The sequence below is a fragment of the Chroicocephalus ridibundus genome, chromosome Z, assembly GCF_963924245.1.
Source record: "Chroicocephalus ridibundus chromosome Z, bChrRid1.1, whole genome shotgun sequence".
NCBI lineage: Eukaryota > Metazoa > Chordata > Aves > Charadriiformes > Laridae > Chroicocephalus > Chroicocephalus ridibundus.
In genome coordinates this window covers 29,505,205-29,528,543 of record NC_086316.1, presented here as the reverse complement: position 1 = coordinate 29,528,543, position 23,339 = coordinate 29,505,205, and the positions used below count along the sequence as shown (strand labels likewise).

At 37.7% G+C, this 23,339-nt stretch overlaps 1 protein-coding gene across 2 annotated transcripts in view; it reads right to left on the bottom strand.

The window, feature by feature from the left end:
* Positions 1-23,339, bottom strand: part of FBN2 (fibrillin 2) — a 174,896-nt gene that overhangs the window by 96,061 nt on the left and 55,496 nt on the right. For both annotated transcript variants that reach the window (XM_063319662.1, XM_063319663.1), the window contains exons 8-14: positions 14,647-14,772; positions 12,493-12,645; positions 11,495-11,728; positions 10,477-10,614; positions 3,354-3,473; positions 2,646-2,771; positions 1,862-1,984 (exon numbers count right to left, since the gene is read on the bottom strand). In XM_063319662.1, the coding sequence (XP_063175732.1) occupies positions 1,862-1,984; positions 2,646-2,771; positions 3,354-3,473; positions 10,477-10,614; positions 11,495-11,728; positions 12,493-12,645; positions 14,647-14,772 (1,020 nt within the window). The remainder of the gene's footprint in view (positions 1-1,861; positions 1,985-2,645; positions 2,772-3,353; positions 3,474-10,476; positions 10,615-11,494; positions 11,729-12,492; positions 12,646-14,646; positions 14,773-23,339) is intronic.

The following is a 23,339-nucleotide window of genomic DNA, read 5'->3' as shown; positions in this document are numbered from 1 at the left end:
CAGGCACTTCAGACTCTACATTAATCAAAATTAATGATAAATTTTACCTTTTGTCCAGCCCATTATACTATAACTTTGCTTTAAAGTCTGGTTAAGGAAGCATAGAATATCCATAAGATGGTAACTTTTAATTTCAAAGAACTTTTCAGTGGTCATCAATTTCTGTCTAAGTCAACAGCCCAGCTGCATATACATTATGAAAACAACTATTAATAGAAATGGTTCAACTTCAAACCAGGAAACTAACAATTCAGATGATTTTGCACTTACTAGAAATGACTCAAGCCCAAATCACGGAATCACGGAATCTTCAGAGTTGGAAGGGACCTCTAGAGATCATCTAGTCCAACTCCCCTGCTAGAGCAGGATTGCCTAAAGCACATCCCTCAGGGCTGCATCCAGGCGGGTCTTGAAAATCTCCAGAGAAGGGGACTCCACAACCTCTCTGGGCAGCCTGTTCCAGTGCTCTGTCACCCTCACCGTAAAGAAGTTTTTCCGTGTATTTGAACGGAACTTCCTATGTTCTAGCTTGTGCCCATTGCCCCTTGTCCTGTCGCTGGGAACCATTGAAAAGAGCCTGGCTCCGTCTTCCTTAAACCCACCCTTTAGATACTTGTAAACATTAATCAGGTCCCCCCTCAACCTTCTCTTCTCCAGGCTAAAGAGTCCCAGCTCTTTCAGCCTTTCCTCATAAGGGAGGTGCTCCAGTCCCATAATCATCTTGGTTGCCCTACGCTGGACTCGCTCCAGTAGTTCCCTGTCCCTCTTGAACTGGGGAGCCCAAAACTGGACACAGTACTCCAGTTGTGGCCTCACCAGTGCAGAGTAGAGGGGGAGAATGACCTCCCTCGATCTACTGGCCACAGTCTTCCCTATGCAGCCCAGGATGCCATTGGCCTTCTTGGCGACAAGGGCACACTGCTGGCTCATGGATAATTTGCTGTCTACTAGGACCCCCAGGTCCTTCTCCTCAGAGCTGCTTCCCAGCATGTCCGCCCCTAACCTATACTGGTGCTTAGCATTCTTCCTTCCCAGGTGCAGGACCTTACACTTGCTTTTGTTGAACCTCATTAGGTTCTTCTCTGCCCAGCTCTCCAGCCTGTCCAGGTCACGCTGGATGGCAGCACGGCCCTCTGGAGTGTCGGCCACCCCTCCCAGCTTGGTATCATCAGCAAACTTGCTGAGGATACACTCTGTCCCCTCATCTAGGTCATTAATGAATATATTGAACAAAACTGGACCAAGTATTGACCCCTGAGGGACACCACTGGTTACAGGCCTCCAACTGGACTCTGTGCCAGAGTCTACTTCTACTGGCAGCCACAAGTATCTTGCATTAGTTTACTTAAACTGAAGCTAAATCAGAGTCTATTTTTAAAATGTTTAATATAAGTTTTCAATGACTTCACTTAAAAACATTTGTAACGCTATGTGGTAAATACAATGTCTTAAGTATTATGCACTCTAAATTGTCAGAATAATGAAGTGGAAAACACGCTTGTTTGTGTTCATCAATGTAAAATCTTTAAAAACTTTTAAACTTCCCATATTGCTGATCACTTTACCACTTCATGAAGGGCCTTCATATTTTGCTGCATTTACAATGATCCAAGACTTTTCAAAAGCTGATTTATCGTCTCTTATAGTTTTCACAATACTATTAAATAATTCAGTTATTTCTTTCTGTAAGTGAAAGACCTATTTCTATTCCAGGCAGCTTAAAAAATCTACTGTAATGGTAAGGTATTAGTATGATATTAAATCCATGTGATGAGATTGCCATTCTTACATGAATGAATGGATGAGAAAAGCCATTTTCAATCAAGATTGTCTTACTGCGTTACCCCTCAGTTCTACCTACCAGTACAGTAACGTCCATTTGGAGCCAGAACAAATCCTGGTTTGCAGATGCATTTAAAACTTCCATCTTCATTTATGCACATCCCATTTAAACACATGTTTGTAGTGGTACACTCATCGTGGTCTGCAAAATATTGGAAAGAAAACTGCTTATAGTTCTTCACCTTACAGAAGACAACACAGTAAAAATAAATGATCAGGACTGATGTGACATATTCCTTCACTTGAAGATTAAATTCTACTTATAACTTTGATGAAGTATCTATCTGAAGAGTTTTCACACTGTGGACAAAGGAGCCATTTTTTTTCCCATTGTGATCAGTTACTTTGTGTGTTTCAGCGGACTATGTACAGAAGAACAGGGTGCCTCTGTCTTTCTTACATGAAAGGATGAAAAGCTTCAGTCATCTGCCAGAATTAAATTTATCTAGGAAGTTTTTTTTTTTTACACAGTATAGTCAAAATTAAAAACAGTTATTTCTTCAGCAGTGCTGATATATGGAGCACTTGCTAAGAAGCTTTAGGGAAAAACGTTATTCCTGGCACTGAGTTACCTGGGACTCTTGAGGAGACATGTGGTTTCAAAAACAAAAATTACCTCAAGTTTTCTTTGAAATCATGCAATTCTGTACAATAACTATTTGAATGCAGGGGCTGTAAGTTCAACTCAGGTCATACTTCATTTCAAAAAAAGGTAATCCTTAATGATCCTTAACTGTAATATGAAGTACAGTTTCTAGAATCACCATGATAATGCCCATCCCTTTATTTAGAAGAGTTCTTACCCACACAATTTTTTCCATCCGTAGTCAGTTCAAACCCAGCATTGCAAATACACTGGAAACTTCCATCAGTGTTTACACACCGGCCATTTTTACAAAGAACACCATTCTGGATGCACTCATCTATATCTAAGGCAAAAAAAACCCAAAACAAAACAACAACATAATCAGACAACTACTCTAAGACAAAAACGTGTATAGTCACAATTATTGCTTTGAAAAATATTGGCATGTTATTTAAATATTACTTGAAAAAATTTTCCAAAGATGTTTAAAAATTTATTCTCATTGCATCAGTGATAGGAAAAATATTATTTTACAGACTTGTAAAATAAATGATACAATGCTATATCTTGTGATGCTCAGCAATTACTTTACGAATACTTTTAAAAACCCTACTCACAGTTTCATCTGTGTAAATACACAAATATACACCTGTTGTGCTAATAGTCTATTTCCTGATTTTTTTGTGGAACTCCTGGCTGGGGAATTCCCTATCCAAGTGACAGATATTCCAGAATAATGGATAAACATTAAAAGGCAACAACAGAACAAATGGAATTGTAGCCCAGAACTGGAGCTCGAATTAATATAACAACTGTTGGAATTTACTGAAATTGCATTGCTAACTATTTTTTGAACTCCAATGGTATCTGACATAAGGGGTCAGAACATCTGCAATGTCAGCAGACGTGAAACAAATTTTCTTACCTATGCAAGCTTGCTTGGTAGGAGTTCTCTGGAAACCTGTGTGGCACTTGCAGTAATAGGAACCAGGTGTGTTGACACAATCTCCATTAGAGCATGGGTTTGATGTGCATTCATCAACATCTGTTGGCAGCATAGAGGAGCATTAGTGACTTCACAACGTATACAACTTTTTTTTTCAAGTCTAGAAGTTTCTAAGTGGAAAAGACAGTAACCAACAGTCAAATGCTAATTAATAAAACTTGTCCTTCGTGCAAAATCATTACTTTCCTAAGAACACAGAGCTGTTCTTAGTCCTCTGTCTTAGGCAGACATTTTTAAGAAGTGAAATCCTACTACATCATTTATATGCATCTTGAAAGACAAAAGAAAAAATACGTGTGAGAATTTTGAGACATGGGATCTGCTGGTTGCCTAGTGAAAGTGAACAACACTTTATTCAACATAGTTTCATTTAAGTGAATGACCATTTGTTCTTCTTTGGAATAAAAACAATGCAAATCAAAATTGGCATTTTAAAATTAGAGCAAATCATAGCATCCAAAACCCCTCCATTACGCTACAAGTTTATTGTAGAAATGTGAGGAGGGGCCACGCACCAGCGGGAGGGATTCTTAATGAGACCACAGTCTGTGCACCACATCTCAATTATTTATGCCCCATTGCACCATCAACCCCAGTCTTTGCATTGGAGTAATGCCAGACTCAATCGAGCCCTTTTCTATAATGTACCTTACTCTCCTTTCCAAAGGTTTTTAGTAAACCAAACACACTTTAATCACCTTAAATATTAGGTAACTGATTAGAAATAAATTTGACACAGTGCTCTGAGAACTTTAACTCCTTTCAAGAACCCTTCCCAAATTTCATCCACAGTGGTTATCCATGAGTCAGCTGTGTCTTTGGCCCGAGATAACTATTCCCAGCTCTAAAATAACATTGATTGTTCCCTCCCCACTATGCTCCTCTAAACCCTGCCAGGATCCTTGCCCTCTGTGATCGAGGGAGCAAAGTGAGGCCATCCCTCTGGTCTGGCAGGTAGGACCGATGGCTCAGTCCCACCTGCAGCTACCAGAGGATGACCTGAGCAACTCCTCTCTGCTACAGCTAATTTCACAGGTTACAAACTGAATGGATTCCTTGATGAAATCCCCCTTTCTTAATCAATCACCTCCAGCTATGCCCTCCATTTCACTTATAGGTCTGAAATTACTCATCTCTTCAATTAAGTAGGCTTTAACACCACAAAGCCAATGCTGATTTGTGGTATCTGCCTGTAAGATGCTATAGGAACCTGGAGCTAAGTAAAGCCACTACTGATCAGTTCCTAGTAATGACAATTTTCCCATGCATTTTGCAGTGTACGCTACCAGAAATATTAGCCATTATCCCTTGTCATATTGCAACAGGCCCTGCTAAAAATTTCGTCCCCATCTTTCCTGTAGGCCCCCTTCAGGTACTGGAAGGCCGCTATAAGGTCTCCCCTGAGCCTCCTCTTCTCCAGGCTGAACAACCCCAACTCTCTAAGCTGTCAATATACATATCAAAGAGATCTGAATTTACCCAAATCACTGATTCAACGAGCTGGTTTACAGCATTCTTCGTGCCTAGATGTAATCAGATCGCTTTGGGTAAACAGTTACATGAATGAAGGCAAAGTAAATGAAAGAATTAAATACCTCCTTTCACGCATAGCTCATTCACATTTGCATAGCAGCTGATAGCACCACTCCATTAAAACCACAAGAATGAAGATAAAGAAAAGAGACATTCCGAACGTTAAATACAATGAAAAAAACAGTGACTGTGTCTTTACACTGGAGTAGACTTCTATGTAATTATAGTAGTTTCCTGCTCTCATGCTTCTCTAGGGTACCTGGCTGTTGGGATACTCTTTCTCATGAGTGCTAGATTGTGTATTTTTAACTCCGTGCTCAGCTGATATGGGATGTCAAGGAGGATCACACATAATTCCTTCAGAACAAAGTCCTCAGCTACCAAGAAAACTCAAACTCTAAACCACATTTTCACAATAATATTTTGTCAAATATCTTAATTCAAATGACTTTACTGCATATTTATCTTGCTTTAGTATAGGGGAGGACAGGGGGAACTTATAAATACTAGATATGGCACTCATCTATTTTATTTAGTTTTCCTACAGCTAATGACATTTATGACTTTCTTTATTATAGGTTTCAACTTGCTTCATCAGTTGAAGAAAGCATGCTCATTCTAGAAATGTATCCTGCTGTAAATTAATTTATAAATTGTACAGCAGGAATGCAGTGTTCCTCTGTGAAACAGCTCACTTAAGCTTAGAAAATCCTTCCAAAGCCATGTGCATCAGATGATTTCCATATAAAATATGCATCTTAAGATGCTCTTATTTTTATAAGCTCTTGATAAAAGAGGGAAATGGCAAATATATGTTAATATAAAGGAGTAGTTGGCTTTGAGTTTGCATTGCAACCATGCATATTCCAGAAGTATAAACAGGAAACATCTGAGACAGAGATATTTAACCTACGTTTTCTGTCTCCCAGCACAACCCTCTTCAGTGTCAAATATTTCTCTTTCACCACTTGCATCACACTTATCTTCACTTTTCAGTGTTTCATCTCTAACACTTGTCAGAATTTCACTAGACACAGTATGGAACTTCCAAAACCCCCTTAAGACCTACTGTGATGAGTCTGAAGATACATTACAAAATTTAAAATATGCAGATTTGTATTCTCAAAACAACTAAAATTCAACACAGCACAGCTACAGGCTTGCTGCCACTTTCAAAGTCTCTACAATTTTATCCAGAGTTTTTATAAACATAAAGAAATAAAGAAAAGTAATAATAATATCTATTTGGGGAAGGGGACTGACCATTCAGTGTCAGATCACTAAGGAGACGTATGGTCCTTGACCCATCAGGCATGTTCCATCATGACAGAAGCATAATACAAGTTTAGGTCAGAGTGCAGTATGTAACACCATTATTTTTTTATATGGCAGGATAATTTTGAAATAAGACTTTATACATAAATATCTAATGATTTCCAGGTTCTTTATTTATTGCTTGGGGAGTAGGCAGCCAGAGAGATAGAGCGGTATGGAAGCAGTGTTCATTTATACACCATTAACCTTACCCCACACGGTGAAATGTAACTGTTCCCAACGCCCCAGGACTTTTTTTTCAGTAATGAGAAGAGTATCCAAGTTAGATTAAAGCAAAGCTTTAATTTCATTTAATATGTATCAGTACACACAGAAATTCCATGTAGTTAAGTTCCTGCCTACATAGCAACTACCATTCACAAACCACACACAATTCAGTGTGGCACTTAAGATACTATGGTTTCTTCTTTATACTACTACTAGAAAATAGCAGTGAAACAAAGCTGTATTGTCTAACATAAATATTCATAAAGTACACTCTCTTATAAAAAGTCTTCGGAATACAAGCAGCTACTCAAATGGCAAACAACTGAAGAGTCAAAATAATGACTGATTTGTTTCATACAGAAAAATATAGGCAAAATGACACTTAAATTTGCTGGAAGCCATTGTTGGTTGTTTTTTTCCTTTCTTCCAATCTAGAACACTACTGTATCTGGCACAGCACCTTCCACTTCTGTGAAACCAGCTGAAATTGTTGTTTTGATCCTATTGCATCCAAAATTGCCTCAATTTTCAGACCACCATTTCATGCTGGGGTGTGCATTACAAAGTCAAGACTAAGTTCCCTATCTGAGTACTGCTTTTTCCTGGGCATCTAACTCTGTGTTCGAGAATTAAACAGGTCTACAATATTTTTTTTCCGTGCACTTCTCGGTCTAGTCCGACAGTTTTCAGGCACTTAAACCTCAAACTGAAAATCAGATAAAACTTCACTATTAGCGCAAGCCTGGAGTGGAAGGTAAATGGCAAGGCTGGTGGTCTAGAGGGTGACCCCACAGAAGAGGACACAATGCCAGCCAGCTGTTTAGAAGAATCAATTTCAGCACCCAGACATTTAAATCTGATGGGCCTTTTAAACCACAGATGGTTGACCTACTTTATTTTTTCATGCACTATTTCTTCAATGAGAATTGAAAAATATAAAGTTTAAATTAAATCTGTGTAACTTTACTTGCTGCAACCTAACTATAAAGGGGCAGAAAGATAGAGCAAACGAAGCATTTCACGAGAGGCTTAACTACAAAGTTTAATCCTATTCTGGACTAATCCAAAAAGCCACTCTCAGATTAATACATGAATACCTGGTCATTTAGGCTGGGAAGCCAAAAAGGAGCCAAAGGCACCATTTCTTTTGTGCCAGTAGTTGAAACTGGTGTTCAGTAACAGCAGAAGTCTAAACGGTGACCCAAACTCAGGTGCGGCTTTTGGTTTATCTACTTACCTAAAATTTTCTAGTATTATTAATATCTAGTATTTAATCTGGAGTTACATCTTATTTAGGAGTTAACCTTACCACCTGCAACCAGATTTGCTTTGGTTTATTTTCCACTATTCATTTTTTCCTAGTCTTTTAACTTACGTATGACAAATTATCAATATATGCATTTGATTAATAATCAAATGATTGTAATAGTATCAAACCATGCTAATTTTTACCTCTGCATTTCCATTTATTTTCCATGCTTTGCAAATTAAAAAAGGGCTTTGTGAGTTTAACAGCATTCAAATCTCATATACCATGGTGAACTGCTACTTAATCACATGCCACCTTTATTCAGCCTGCTGATTTGAAGCACAAAGTAGCTCAGTCGAATCTGTCTTACCTTAACAGGAAATTATTTTAGGGACAGGTGACACCATGACTTTCCATGGTATGCAGGCTCATTTTTTACAGCTATGTGCTCTTTCAGTATATTTCTTCATGTAGAATAATTCTTTATAAGCATAAGCAAGCATTTATCATAATCATGCTCCACCACAATGTTATTTATCACTGCTTTTTAGTGATTTGAACACAGGATGGTTGCCTCAAAAAGTAAAGTTTAGAAAGGCCTTTGTTGCTAGCTTTGTAACAATCATTATTATTACTCATCTATATTTCTTCACTTGAACTTAGAAAGCAAACATAAAAAAAAAGTCATAAATAGATTGTGTATTATCAAATAGATAACAAATATCTGTGTGCTTCAGATATTTTCAACTTGCTCCTCTAATACAAGCTGTGACCTAGATTTCATCACGAAACAGTAGTTCAATATGCCAGCTCTCAGAAGATGCCCAGCACATTTCAAGACAGTTCCTCAAGAGTCAAGGTCCATCATAGTTAAAAATATTACTGATTTCAGCAATGTAAAATTTAGCACTGGGAACAATAGTGCCAGGGCTCTTTCCATGTACTGTAAAGAAAGAATATCCATGGAAGACAGATGTATAGTAAAACTCTCACTCCCACTTTACAATGCACTTTTATCTCCCCGGGGCCGAAGGACACAGCAAGATACTAAGTGTCTTGAATTTCCTAGCCAGAGATCAGAGGTACAGAAAACTTTCACCCAAACAAAAACAGCTGAAAAAGTTGGGCTTGCTATATCATAGTGGACAACTTGGAAGAAGAACCGTAACAGTCTTCAAATACACAAAAATGCAAAGAGGAAGGTACTGAACTGCTTTCCTTATATACTGGGCATAGGACAAGAAACAATTGAGCTGAGATTTTTTGCAAAATAGTGTTCAAATTAGATTAGACGTTCTGAAAACTTTCTGGAAGTTCAACTACTGGAGCACTACAACTTCCTGGGGAAGTGGTGGAATCTCCATCAATTGACATTTCTAAAGAAGCGGCTGTACAAACAATGGTCAGAAATGATCTAAGTATAACCGACCTCTCTGGTGCAAGAGAAGGCCTAGCTAAGGGGACTCACAAACTTAGAGGTGCAGCATATCAAGCTGATTTAAGAAAGGAAAACAGAGAGCTTAAACATGATAAGAAACAGGGACATCAAAGGAAAAGCACTACTCAACAGTTGTCGCATTTCACTTTTCCAGAAGGCAGGGTGCCAAGCCTGGCAGGTCCTGGTACTCAGTTTGCAATTCAATGGGAGGCGGAAGAATTTGCAACTCAGAGATGCAGTGTTCCCAGCTCAGCTTCTGGTTGATACCCCATCTGCTGCATGTATGTCAGAATCTGCCTGTACTATTCTCACTTGCATACTGTAAACTGCATAGTCTTCAATTAGATTTTTTTAGGGATTCATGTAGCTGCAATCTTCCGCATTCCTTTGTTTCTGTATTTTCCTCTAATTCACAGGCATGCTAGAAATTTATTCTAAAAGCACAGTGTCAGTGAGAAAAGCCTAACGCTAACAAGCTCTTGTACAGTATTTCCATTCACAGATCTGAAATCTCTTTATAAAAAATTAGTAAGCAAATGTTCAATCAGAAATATAACCAGACCTTCCTATTTAGGATCGATCCTATATACATACTAAGCCGTATCCTGCATACAGGATTCTTCTCCACACAACTACCCCAGAACCCACAAACTCTTTATTTCCCTGAAATACCTGATGAACCTTTGACACTGCAAGAGTGAAGCCCACAGTAACTGAATAAGAGTGCAGAATCACCAATTCAGCTCTTGTTTTATAAAGTTAGCATTAAATATTTTCATATGAAATGTAAAGATAACCAAAAGTTAATTCATACATTTTTTTAATGACTTGGTATCTTTCAAACTGTCATTCATCCTTACGAGCAGGTAAAATGTAAGTTCTGCCCTTCATTATCTTGAACATAACTAGACACTAACTGCTGTAGCAAAAATGAAGCTATGTGAGCATAACAGAAGAGAACATAGAACAGAACTTACTTTACTGAACATGAAGACAAAAATGTACAATATGCACCAAGTACAGAAATACTCAATACCAATATTTGCGATTAAAGACTTCTGTTGGTTTTTTTTAAGGAAACAGTTAACTCACAAAAAGATTTTAAGTTATTCTAGTGTAAGTAATATGATGGTCTTTGCCCTCTCCCTACGAGAGCAGTATCATTACAATTTGTACGTATGTAGGAGAAAAAGAATATGTTTTTTTTAAAAAAAAAAAAAAACAGGTGGAAAAATATTAGCATTTTAAAAGTGAAAATGGATTTTAGAAAGTCCACTTACCAATACAATCTCCATTTGCATCTTGCTTATATCCCATGTTGCACTCGCATCGGTAACTAGAAAGGGTTGGTATACAACGTCCATTTAAACAAAGGTTGAGGTGGTGCTTACAGATGTCTATTGTCTGATTGAGTATTGCTAATAAAAAAAAAACAGAACATGTGACAAATATTCATATTTTCAAATAGAAGTAAATATGAAGGTTATACTTGACTTCAGAAAGCATGTTATCAGGTGCATAAATATATCTATCAAATCAAGTATTTTTTCCAATCAAGTATTTTTCCATATGTGTTGACGCAACAGTAAACTAACAAAAACAAGTAGCTCTCAGAAAGAAAAAACACATTAGACAAACAGTCTTAATTATGATTTACCATTTACTTGTATAGCCTGATTAGATTGTCAGTGGCCTCAAGAATAAACCACAATCTGGATGAAAGTTGAAGCTGTCTGTTCCTATATGCTTATTATTTTTGGTTTACCTGTCTTTATAATACTTGTATAATAATCCTTGCATTCATTTTATGGTTCTCATCCTAGAGACATGCTTACGCATGTTACAAGCAACTTTACATATACGAGACTTCCGTCTGAATATTACTCATCTTGGGCTTTCAGTCAATGCAGTGTTCGTGCAGAATAGGTAAGTTTCACATTTGGAAGAAAAAAGAAAAAAGAACAGTTTATTTTAAACCCTACTGGGTTTTTTTTGAAAACACTTAGAAATTTGGAGTTTTATTAGTGCTGACCAAGACAGATCAGCAGGGACAGCATAGGCTCAAGGACTCTATAACTGACGTGAAGAAAAAAATTCCTACCTCTGAACTCTTGTTAAAAAAAGGTCTCTTGAACTTACTAATGTATCAACTGAGGTCTCTTAAAAGTCCTAAATACAAAGGGATTTTTGTGTTAAGAACACCGTATCTTTTCCAGACTAAAAACCAAGCAGAAAAAAAGGAAAAATAAAAGGAATTAAAAAAAGAGAGAAACAAGTCACAACTATGCAAGTACTTACTTAGCCCTGTAATTATTGGGCCATTTCCAGTGGGACTTTGACCACCTGTCCCTATCCCTGCTCCGCCTACACCTGGGGAGAAACCATTGCTTCCAGGGATGGGAATGAATCCTGCTCCTCCTGGGCCATAGCCATTGCCATTGCCACTGGGAAGGAACCCATTTCCTCCTGTCCCACCACCTCTGGAACCACCTCCAGCAGAAGCACCATCCACACAAAGTCTGCGGTGTTCATCTATTAAACAGGAACACACAGAGAAGCATAAAGTAAATCAAGCCTTCAGAGTCAGCTTATAATGAAGGTACAGATCTTTGTATGCTACAAAAACCAGAACACCAACTCCTTGTTTCTTTGATGTTATGTGTTCCCTCTCCCACCTCCAATCCATGATTGTGACAGGTGTTATTTAAGGAAAGACACAAAAAAAATAAAGATAAATACTGTAATTTAAAACTATTTGTTGAAACCTTTTTGTCGATGCATTGCCAGCAACACTGTAACTCCCTGGTCACTCAGAGATCTTGATATAGATAAACTGAAAATACATTTCACTAGGGATGTGGACTATTGTTCTGTGAACAGAGCTGAAAGAATAAATGAAATACTGATGCATTTCTAGTTCAAAGTAACCCAAAATTTAATGGAACAAGAGAGCAGCTGTTCCTTTAAATCAAAATGAACTATGGACCCTCAGAGTCATTTCCTCTTTGAGCTTAACCACAAAATCTTTCCCATTTCCCAAGAACTATTTCCAAAGTCAACAAAAGGATGTTAAAGAAACTAGTCCCCAACAGTCATGGACCAGAAAAAAATGGCTCACAGATGGTAACATCAGTATTAAAAACACAAGAATGAATAATAATGTAATTTCTGACTCTCTTTTTCCATTTAACCTACATTCTAAAGCCGTTTAAAATATTCCAGTGACCTCCATCCCAACTAGAATGGGCAAGAAGAAGGAGAAAACCAACCAACCAACCAACCAGCCAGCCACTCACCAGATCCTCTGACAGGACACATCTCTGGAACAGACCCAATGGCCCAGCACCGGCCAGACTCACAGCAGCACTGCCTTTTGGTGAATCTACCGGGAAGCTCCTGTGCACAGCGGCCACTCACTAGGTTAGAGAAACATGTACTTGCCCTTTGATCTGGAAGTTAATTTAAAAAGAAAACCAAAAATAGTAACATGAACTCTCAAAATTACTTCCCTTTATTCAATTCATGTAAGGACTAAAATGTTTAAAAAGCTGTACTAAAAAAAACACAAACCAAATCCAAAAATACTCTGAAACACACCCAATTCTTATCAGAGGTGATCAGCACCAATGCATTCTATGTTTGCTTTACTGCAGGATCACGTATGTGCAGTGACACTAGTCTTGCATTAATCAAACATGCAATCTTAAAGTCTGCTCAAGCTAACAAGAAATATGGATGATACAAAAGATACAAAGCAATACAAATAGAAACTAGATAAAAATACATAAAAAGCCTACTATGACAAAAATCAAGACTTTTCATGTAACATCTGCAACATCAGTAAATTCATTTAATGATTTTTTCCTTGGTGTAGATGTATCTGACTGAAGAAATGCTATCCAGTCTGCTCTGCTCAGGAGACTGAATGTGTGACAGTATTTTTATTAGTGCCATGTGAAAACTACTCTATATAAACATGTCAGTCTTATTACATTCCAGTTCCTTCAAGGACACATCCTAGATCTTTGATTGTCACGCTCCTGAATGCTGATCAGGAGAAAAGCTCAATGAATTTGGAAAGACATAGTACCAATTACAATAACCAAGCTCATCCTGGTATTTTGGTTAAAAGCAAATATTTATCTTAAACCAGGAAGAATAAAATAATCTGTATTAATAAGGATTATATTCTTCACTTTCTCCTAAGTACAGGAGAAACTATACTTCTAGAGTATACAAATTATACTCCAATAGTATAAACATTTGAGAGCACAAGAACTTTCAGACACATGCTCATTTAAGGGAAGGAGACTCTGTGACACAAAGGCCTGCCTTAGCGGACTAGGGCATGTGATTTGTGTGAAATTGGTTCTGGGAGCTGACTTTAGAAATCAGACTGTAAACCATGCCAAAATCCATAGAAATTTTTATCATATTGGAAATCATCGGTTCTCAGTATTCCTGAGGCTAGCCACAATATACTTGAAGTTTGGCACTTATCAGATGAAGCTGGATAACAAAAGCTGGGTACATTGTGCAAAAAATTATCCATGTGAAATCACTTGTAGGTCTTGGGTTGCTACTGGCTTACATCATTTATCTGTAATTCATCAGAATGCCCATCCCTTTCCCAACATGAGAACAAAGTGGTTTGAGATGTCTGAAACAAGAAGAACCACATGTGATGTAGAAAAGACATTAGCAATTGTTAATGTTTTTTAAACACGGTACGTGGTATTTTTAGTTCATTCATCACAATGGTTTATACTGTATATTTGACATGTGCAGCTCTTTAAAAGAAAATACCACATGTGAAAATAAGCATACGTCTCTTTTATAATATAGAAACAGGTTTTAAATAAATTGTCCTATAAAAGCTGCAATCTACTGAAATCTATTATTTGGTCTATTTTCTGTTACAGCCAAATTAGTGGCACCTCAGTATACACTTCAGAGTTTATATATGTGCCTTATATGGATCTCTAAAGGTTAAATTAACCTATGTAAGATGGAACTTGAAATAACAATGGATAAATGTTTTCTCCATTAGAACCAAAATGAGCTTAGTTTTTGGTTTTATCAGATGCAGGTTAAAGAAACAATTACAATTAATATTTGCTATATTTGCCTAGACAACAGAGAGATATTAATTACTTTTTTCCTATGAAGAACGAGGTCTCAGGCAGGAGTTCTCAGGCTACAATACCATCAACACAGAGGGGTCCACTGTCTACATAAAGCCTACATAAAGGTGGTTGCAGTGGCAATCATCATCATCATCTGCTATGAATTTTAAGTAGCTGGATCAGCAATACCAGTTAGTTAGCACATAGTGAGGTCCGGGGAGGGAGGGGGGAAGTGCTAGATGGTTGGGACAAAAGTTCTGGTGCTTAATTAAATTGCCTTGATAACCTTGAGAGGTCTAAAAGCCTACAGGGTGGAATACCTACCAACACAGCGGGAGCCATCCACAGATGTGACATAACCCCGTGGGCAGATGCAGAAGTAACTTCCCACGGTGTTAGAGCATTCACCACCTTCACAGACTCCTGGGATGATGCTGCATTCATCAATATCTATCCAAAAAGGAAAGAACATAGGATAATTAGCAGAGCACTTGACCATGTAGTATTAGAAAGAGGCAAAGACAGCTTTTCTGAAACAAAGTTGTTATTCAACTCAGATCCAATAGCATAATGCTGGTGTTTGCATACTGCAAATAATTTTGTTTGCCACCTAATGGAGGCTTTCCTTATACATTTAAGGAGCACACCACTTCGAATCACAGAGTACATGACAGCAGCCTGGGATTTCCTCTAAAGGACACATACTGAGTACCATCTCTAGGAAGCACGCAACAGCTACAATGCAATACCAAAATACACATCCTGCATTTGAGCTGAAGGAAGAGGGATGGTACAGCAGCCAAGCATGACAGGTCTGGGCTTCTGTGACCACAGAAGTATTATTCATCAGATCTGACCACTTTCTGGCCTTCTAATTCTCCAACTGGAAGCAAGAATTTTGTCCAAGCTCTTCAAATGTGACCAAATGTTGCATTTTTACTCTTTTTCAGGTATTTTTAATCCATGCAAATGGTTCTGCTAACTAAAAGCAGTGGTCTCATCTGAACACTGAAACAATTTTGTACGTAAATACATAGAAAGTGTGATGTCATCAAGCAGATGAACGAGCTGCTGTAGGTAACAAGGGTCTGCTAAGGGCACTTGGCACCAGGACTTAGACTACTATGCTCTGCTGTGTGTCCCAGCACGAACTGGAAGCAAAATGAAGAGCTGAGAAAATAAGACGAACTGGAAGGAACCAGGCTGACTGTATTGTTAGAGATGTGAAGCATAGCAGAGCAAACTGGAATGGAGGAAATACAAGTGGGAAGAACAGCAGGAAAGACTTTATCACTACGATTTATACAAGCAAGCTATTTTAAGTAACCACTTCATTCTACAACTGTGGTATTTTTTAGACATATGAATTAGTAACCTTATTTTGTTTTTAAGTGACCTCTGTACATTATCTTTTCAAATGATTTTCAGTGAATGTGAACTCTGAACTTTAACCAGCGAACTGGTTTAACATGGGAGGCATTATCAGAAAATAAGGGGAAACATGGGCCAACCTTCTAAGCAGCTTGAGATGAGTTACATTTTCCAGTTGTAGTGATATGATACTACAGGTTTTGTGTGGCTTAATACCAAAGGTAGTCATAGGTATAAGACTTTGGCTTAACTTGTTCGTAAAAATCTGGATGCAGTGTTAATTTAAAATAGCTTTCATACTGCGAAACAAAAATCAAAACAAAAAAAATCAAACTACTGAGCCCAGACTGTCTCATATCAAATAGCGCAGAAGAAGCATCAGAAAGAGCCTATGACAGAAATTATCCTGTGATGACACTGTGAAGGTTTTCACATTCCTTTTAAGAAACGCTTGGGACGCCAAAGACCATTCCTTTCACTTTTACACAGACCTATCATATTGTTGGACCTGTCACTCTGGAAATTCTCTATTCATCTCAGAATGGAGATTCTATTCTACTAATTCATCTATTCTATTTCCATTTCTTTCTATTTTTTTTCTATTTTCTATTAATCTTTTCTATTAATTCTATGCTATCATTCTATTCATCTCAGAATAGCTACTTGAGAAACAAACTTCAGCAGGTGTTATTTCTTAGGAGGCTTTTATGTGATGAATACTTTGCTTCCTCCCTTGCTACATTCTCCACACTGAAAACTCAAAGAAAAGGAAGAGTCCCAAAACGATCTGGTGTGCACAGGAACTATATTAAAATGGTAACTCCCTGCTGTGGGAAGGTCCATACATGGAAAAACGCCCTTAGGATATGGATCTACAGAGGACATTCAAGTACTGAAAAGGAACATTAAGTTTTGCCACAAGGCCACTAAGAATGTGAACACTGTTCTTTGTAAAATAAAGGTATGAATAAAACCATTCCTCTCCCACTGGCATGTTATTTGGAGTGTCATTGTAGAAAAGACAATTTATCTTACAGGTAAAATGTCTTCAAACTTCCTAACTAGTCCATACATATAACCATCCTGTGGCCTGTGTTGTTTGTTTTAAACTATGAAGCAGAATCAGAGGAAGTGAAAATTATTTCGTTTTAATATGGTTATTTATGCATTTCAGAGGATGCAAAAAGTTTAAATTTTACATTAAAATAGGTATGAAATGATAACAGCTATTCCCCACATTTGAGACATTTTCTCAAGTATGTACAAAAGGCAGTGTCATTTTTGCTAAATCAAAATACTTCTAAGAAATAATGCTTCCACTTCAGACTTCGTAGTTACCCACTGCAGAGATTCCAGAATTCCAAATGATGGTATAAATCAAAACCAAATTATTCCCCAGGAAATCTCTGAAATCTTGCATTCATTTACTATATTAAAGACAATTCTGATTTAATCCAATGAAATGAAACCACGTGTATACATCAAAACAGAACCGGAACTGGCTGCGTGCCTTGCTGAGGTCTTTCATACAGCACAGGTCTTTCACAACCTGTTAAGTCTTTCAAACATGAATACTGTCTTCTGTATACACAAACCGCCTGAAACACCATGTCAGAAACACAGGCAAGAAAACTGGATGAAATGAGGACCCTGCAGGAAGAGCTTACTTTTTCTAGAAAGTGACACCTTCCCAATGGCAGAGTCACTGGATGCTCATGCAAGAAAACTCCCTTATTTTACCATCACTTGACACACACTTTCGATCTCAAGGAAATACTGCACTACTCTTTTTTACCACTACCGTAGTGGTTCCAAAAATAAATTCCAAGACTAGTTTGAAAGTTCAGAGGCACCCAAACTTTGATAAAGATGTCACCAGCATGTTGATCAAAATTTACCAGCGTGGAAATACTGTCTGAAGATGCAAATGCTGTACACGCAAACAGGACGCCACAAAGCTGGTAGCAACTGCCACCAGTGATACGAGAGCAAGTTAAATTTAAGAATCCATGTGCTGGAACCTAGTTACATAGCATTTCCAGAATATCTGTTTCATTCAGTCACTCTCCTAGAGATCGGGTTTTAAATCTTGCAGGTTTCATAGCATTTCTATCTTTTTGTTTTTGATAACTGAGATACAATAGCAGCTACTACACGTAAGAAAAAAAACACACACAAAAAAATTAATCTATAAAAACCTGACTACTAAAACCAATAGGCACTTGAAAATTGAAAGTTTGCTCTTCGTTTTCACTCAGTTTCGCACACAGGTACCTGCTACTTTAAATGCAGTGATCTTAATTACAAGAACACAATACCTGATCTTCTACGAAAGGAAACCAAATTCCAACTAGTTGATCATACACTACAAAGCCCACTGGGGTAATGAGTTGGTGGCGTTCGTAGTGCTGGCAAGTGAAAGACTTAGGAAGGAAGTAGTTAGCCACTTGTGCAAAGCTGCAGAACATAGACCATCCTTCTCACCTGGCTACATGCACAGGAGTTTAACGCTGTCTAGGGCTCTTGTCCAAGAATGACAAGGAACTGTGAAGGGAGGAAGTACCTTCCTGAAATCTGGGCAGTGACCAGAGTGGAAGGACGATTCCACAGTCTTCTCCATGCAGACAGAAAAACATTTTTTAACCAATTAACACAGAGAAATCTTGCGGAAAAATAAACTTCTTACTTCTTACTGGAGCAGTACCAAATCAGTGCATTTTTTGTTTCACTAGTTTTTGAGATGAATCTCTGCCTTTCCTTTCCTCTCCCTGGTTCTTGCACGTGCAATTCTTTCAACAAGATCTCTGTTACCTCTGACTGGAAATTCTGAGACTTTACCTCAGGAAGAGCTATTTTTAGGATGGCTGATCGAAAAAGTTAGGCAATTTCCTCCCTTCCCCCCTCCAAAATACATAAATTAACAGTCTTGTGGAAAATACTCCAAAGATAGTAAGAGGAGATGCTGTCTTAAGGGTGAATGGCTGCGGTTCCGACATTGCACACGTGATGAAGAAGCCAGTCTCAATGTGAGAACCAATTTAAATGTGTGGCATAAACTTCGCAGGTGTGAGTATTAATAGGTGAGCTTCTGCCAAAAAAACCCCAGCCTGGCTACCTGTCATCCAAAATTCATGACTTTTACTGCTACAGTAAGCAGGATTTTATGAATTACTGAATTAAAAGTACCAGAAAAGGGACTCTCAACTGCTGAGTTCAGAAAAAGGGTTCCCTGAAAATAGTTTTAGTCTATAGTAATACCTAGTAGTATCAAATCTGAGTAACACACAGTGCAGTGAAATTACATATTAAAGCAAGAAAACCAGAAACAGAACTGTTTCCTTTATAAGGTTCCTTGCATTTTGGTGCAAACTCTTTTTTTTTAAAAAAAAGAAGAGTTAGCCGGTATCATACAGACCTGTCGTTTTGATGTCAACACTACAGCAACCTGTCTTTTTTGGAAGAGCATCAGAGGCATCCTACCTCTTAGAGTACCTTTGACTGTAAAGGGTGTCACAACTAACTCCATTTAGTCAAGGAATATGTTTTATTTTCAATTTGAGAAGAGTAAGTGGAACACATTTATTAGATCCTTGAAGTACTTAATAAGTAGCAGTCCACCTCTTATGTAAGCACAACTGAAAGCTTATTTCTCATCTCAGTTTATCCATATACAATCCATCTCTGAACAATCCAGAGATGCAAGTGCCATTAATTCTGGAAGATAATATCCTAAAAATGAACAGAATTTCATTCCTAAAAAGACAATGAAAACTCAATACGTTGTATATCAAAACTTTTAGGCCAAAAAAGAGAAGGGTTTGGGTTGTGCTTTGGGTATCTGGAATTTGGTACAACCCCTGTAATGGCCTTTTCCAAATTTTTTCAGATCTGTGGCCATTCCTTGAGTCCTTCCATAACTTGCCCAGTAGTGGAGGGAGTTGTCCTGACCACTGTGGAAAGTCTATCAATAGGGAATATAGAAAAGCTTATAAATAAAATCAGTAATGTTGAACCCTGAGCTGGATTAATTTTAAAGGTCGTATTTTAAGACCTTTAAATAGCCTAAGATACCTAGGTACATTTCTACACATGAGGGCATACACACTGTTACACATACAAGTTGTTCTCATGTGCTTTGGAAATCTTTTAAACCCTCTTTACTGATATACAATTGCCATTAATTTCTGAAAGGTCAGTGTCAGTAAACTGTAATCTGAGGCTCAAAATAAATCCGGTAAAATGAATACGTGCCTTTTTACTGATTTTTTTTTAAAAAAGAAACACAGGAATATAACGCAAGCAAATAATCTAGCAAAGCAATATCTATTGCTTAGCATAGTTCTAGCAAAAATCCATTACAGCACAAAAAGTATAATATGAACATTCCTACTTACTCTAACAATAGCTATTGTTTCAAGGAGGAGCAATGGGAGAAAAAAATCCTAACCCAAAAAATACATCAGGCTGTTTAAGGTAAAAGGATATAGCAGGGGATCTCAAATCCCTCCGTCTTAAGTAGAAGACTTGCCGTTAAATAAAGAAGGTCTGAATAGTTAGTGTAAGATTCTAGCCTCTGCCTCTGAACACTGGAGCCTTGCCTGGTTACTGACTCCAACTTGGATTTTGTCCTTTGTAGCCAGCAAGTAATATTTGATCTGGTTTTCCATACCTAAAGAAGGGAAAGGAGTGAGCAGAATACTCCATCCTACATCACTTCTATATAAATTCTTAAATAAAAAACTTCATTAAAACAATGCAGTTTCTATTAAATAATTTCTCTGTATACATGTTCTAACTCATAGGAGACCAATTCCTTACATCCTTCTCAATGGCCCAGTCCACATATAGAAACCATGTAACTTCACTCAAATGACCAGTACCACAAACTGAAAGTGTAATTGTTTAACGGACTGGCTATAGTTTTATCCTATGAATTTCACACTGACAGATTATGAACTCTCAAAGCCTTTATTAAAAAAAAAACAAAAAAAACCCTGAGTAAAACCATGGCTTGGCTTTCATTCTCTGCTCCATTCTTGGAATAATGTAAGCATGGTATTACGCTGGTACAATTTCAGCATTACCACCTTGGCTGTGAAGCATGGGGAAATGGACAAGTAAGTTTCATTATGGGTTTTTTTTCCCAGAAAAAATGGTACAAACTGGGCACTGCAGGTTGATATCTACATAATTCCTAAGAAACCTAGTGGGTAAGCTGTGACCACCGACTAATCAGTACCTAACTTCTGCCACAGACACAAGTGGCAGAGGCTTAGAAGAAACAAAGCCGGAGCATATGACCTGTTCTGCAGCAGGCTGCCAACAAAGTAGGAAATGAAAACTCATTGGTTACTGAACTATGAAACAAAAGCAAATATTTCAGACTGCAGATGATGTTTCACTTCTATTATGCATGGTCCCATAAGCATCACAGACTTTTAAGCATATATGTGTTAAAAACACATTCATGTATTCCATGTTTTCCTATGCATACTATCAGGGAGAACCACTGAATAACATTTTTCATAATTAAAGCAGATCTTTACATAGGTTAAAGAAGTAAAATGCAAAGAATGCTTTAATTACTGTTTTCAGAAGGGAGGAAACATACCACTGAATAAGTTCTCCTTTTGGCATCAAAACTGGAGTGCAGATGCCAGGCAGAAACACACCATATACAAAATGACCTGCATTATTTGAAAGTACCTATTTGACATATGACATAACTGCACACTCGCCTGAGAGGAGGTATTGGGTCTCCTTCACATGCAGATCTTCTAGCGTTAACAACAGTAAAGCATGAGAGCTGCCATGGGTAGATTACAGACATCATCAGAACAGGGACTTCATTTACTGAACTGAGACAGTAGTCCATCATAACAGATATCCACATGCTGTCTTTGCTCTGATGATGTACTTATCACATTAGAAATGCCTTTTTTTAGGACTAACACCTCAACAGCTGGCTTGGGCAAAAGCACTCTTGCCCTACTCCTGCTGTAAAAGTCTCTGGAATAATAATAAATACACCATGATGGAGAGAATCGAAAAAACAAGTGCACTTCTGATGAGCAAAGATAAGTAACTATTCTTCAAAAACACATAGAAGTTACCCTCTAAGATTAATCATTACATTTAATACTATAAAAAGTTCTAAGCAGTCTCAAGCTGAAATAAAATGTAATTCAAAATCAATACTTTGATGTAATTCAAAGAATACCAATTTGAATAAAAGCCTTCCAATTAAATGTCTTGCAACTGACAACACAAATCCAAAATGAGTAACACCAAAACATTAATTTCTAATCTATACATTGTCTACACAATCAAATACACTACAGGTTTGTTTGGCAACAACAGCTGGTTTTGCTTCAACTTTGAAATGACGAGTTTATTATAGTTCTAACATTTTCAAATCCACTCTTTCAAGTGAGGCATCACAGTCACATTTTGGAAAACATTCAATATTTGCAATTTTTTTTTCTGATAGTTGTTTATATTTAATGGCATAATTACAAGAAAATGTTTCTATATTTTCTGTACTTTATGTTGTGATGCTGAGTGAACTTAAGCTTGAATTCTACTGAAAGAAAAACTGTACTGCCAGAATTTTTGAAAATCATGATAACGGTACTTATTCTTTGATATCCCACATAATACAAAATGATGGTAAAAATAGCCAGTTATGCAAAGACAACTGCAAACAGTAGACGCTTATTCACTTCCTAAATGTTGTGTAACCATTACACAAGTACACTGCATAGAAGCTAATGATAGCATTAAGATACTAACAAAATCAATCATGTCAGGTATGTGTCAGATTTCAAGTGGGTACAGGTAGCTGTGAAGTTCACTGTGCCTGTGCTCTAGGCTGGCAGGATACCAGTTAGCTCTGGTGCACAAGTTACATACCCACATCAGTACAACACCATGTCTGACCTGATAGTAGTGCCAGACATTGTCATGTAAACTTAGTCATAGACTAAGTTGCAGGCAATTGTTAAGGATATCTGCCAAATCACCTTTCAAAAATATTAGAGTCCATTATCAGAAAAAAGCAAGTAGTGTTAGATTATTACTATACAAGCTCATGTATACTTTGTGTTCTGATTCATCTATTACTAATGCTCCCACACCCCTTGTCACTCCTACTCAAAAAGGAAATAAAAAGCAAGCTATAATTTTAAGAACCAGTGACATAGGCGGAGAGGAGAAAGAAGCCAAGGGTCACAAGCTGATAAGCATGATATCCTTTCCTGAAAACAGCAGGAGTGGTAGATACATGGTCTTAGTTACCACCTTTCCACTTTTTACAACATGGGCAAGCCCAAAGGAAGGCTCTTGTGAAGGGAAAACAAAACACCATACCCTTTTCCTTTTCTTCTGATTAGAATTCTTCTTGCTATGTGCTGATGCCTCATTGAGGGCCTGCAAATCCCTTGTATCCTACCCAGCCCCTCCTTCTTGCTCACCTCCCTGGCAGAACATCCCACTACCTCTTGCCTATGGTTACAGTCCCATTCTGTCTCCCACAAAAAGTGAAAGATTTTACCAAGATGTGCTGCCCACTTTCTGCTTAGCCCTGATCCTCACAGGTTCCTCTGCAGCACAGGGTAGATGAAATGCCTTGGATTTAATTCTCCCAA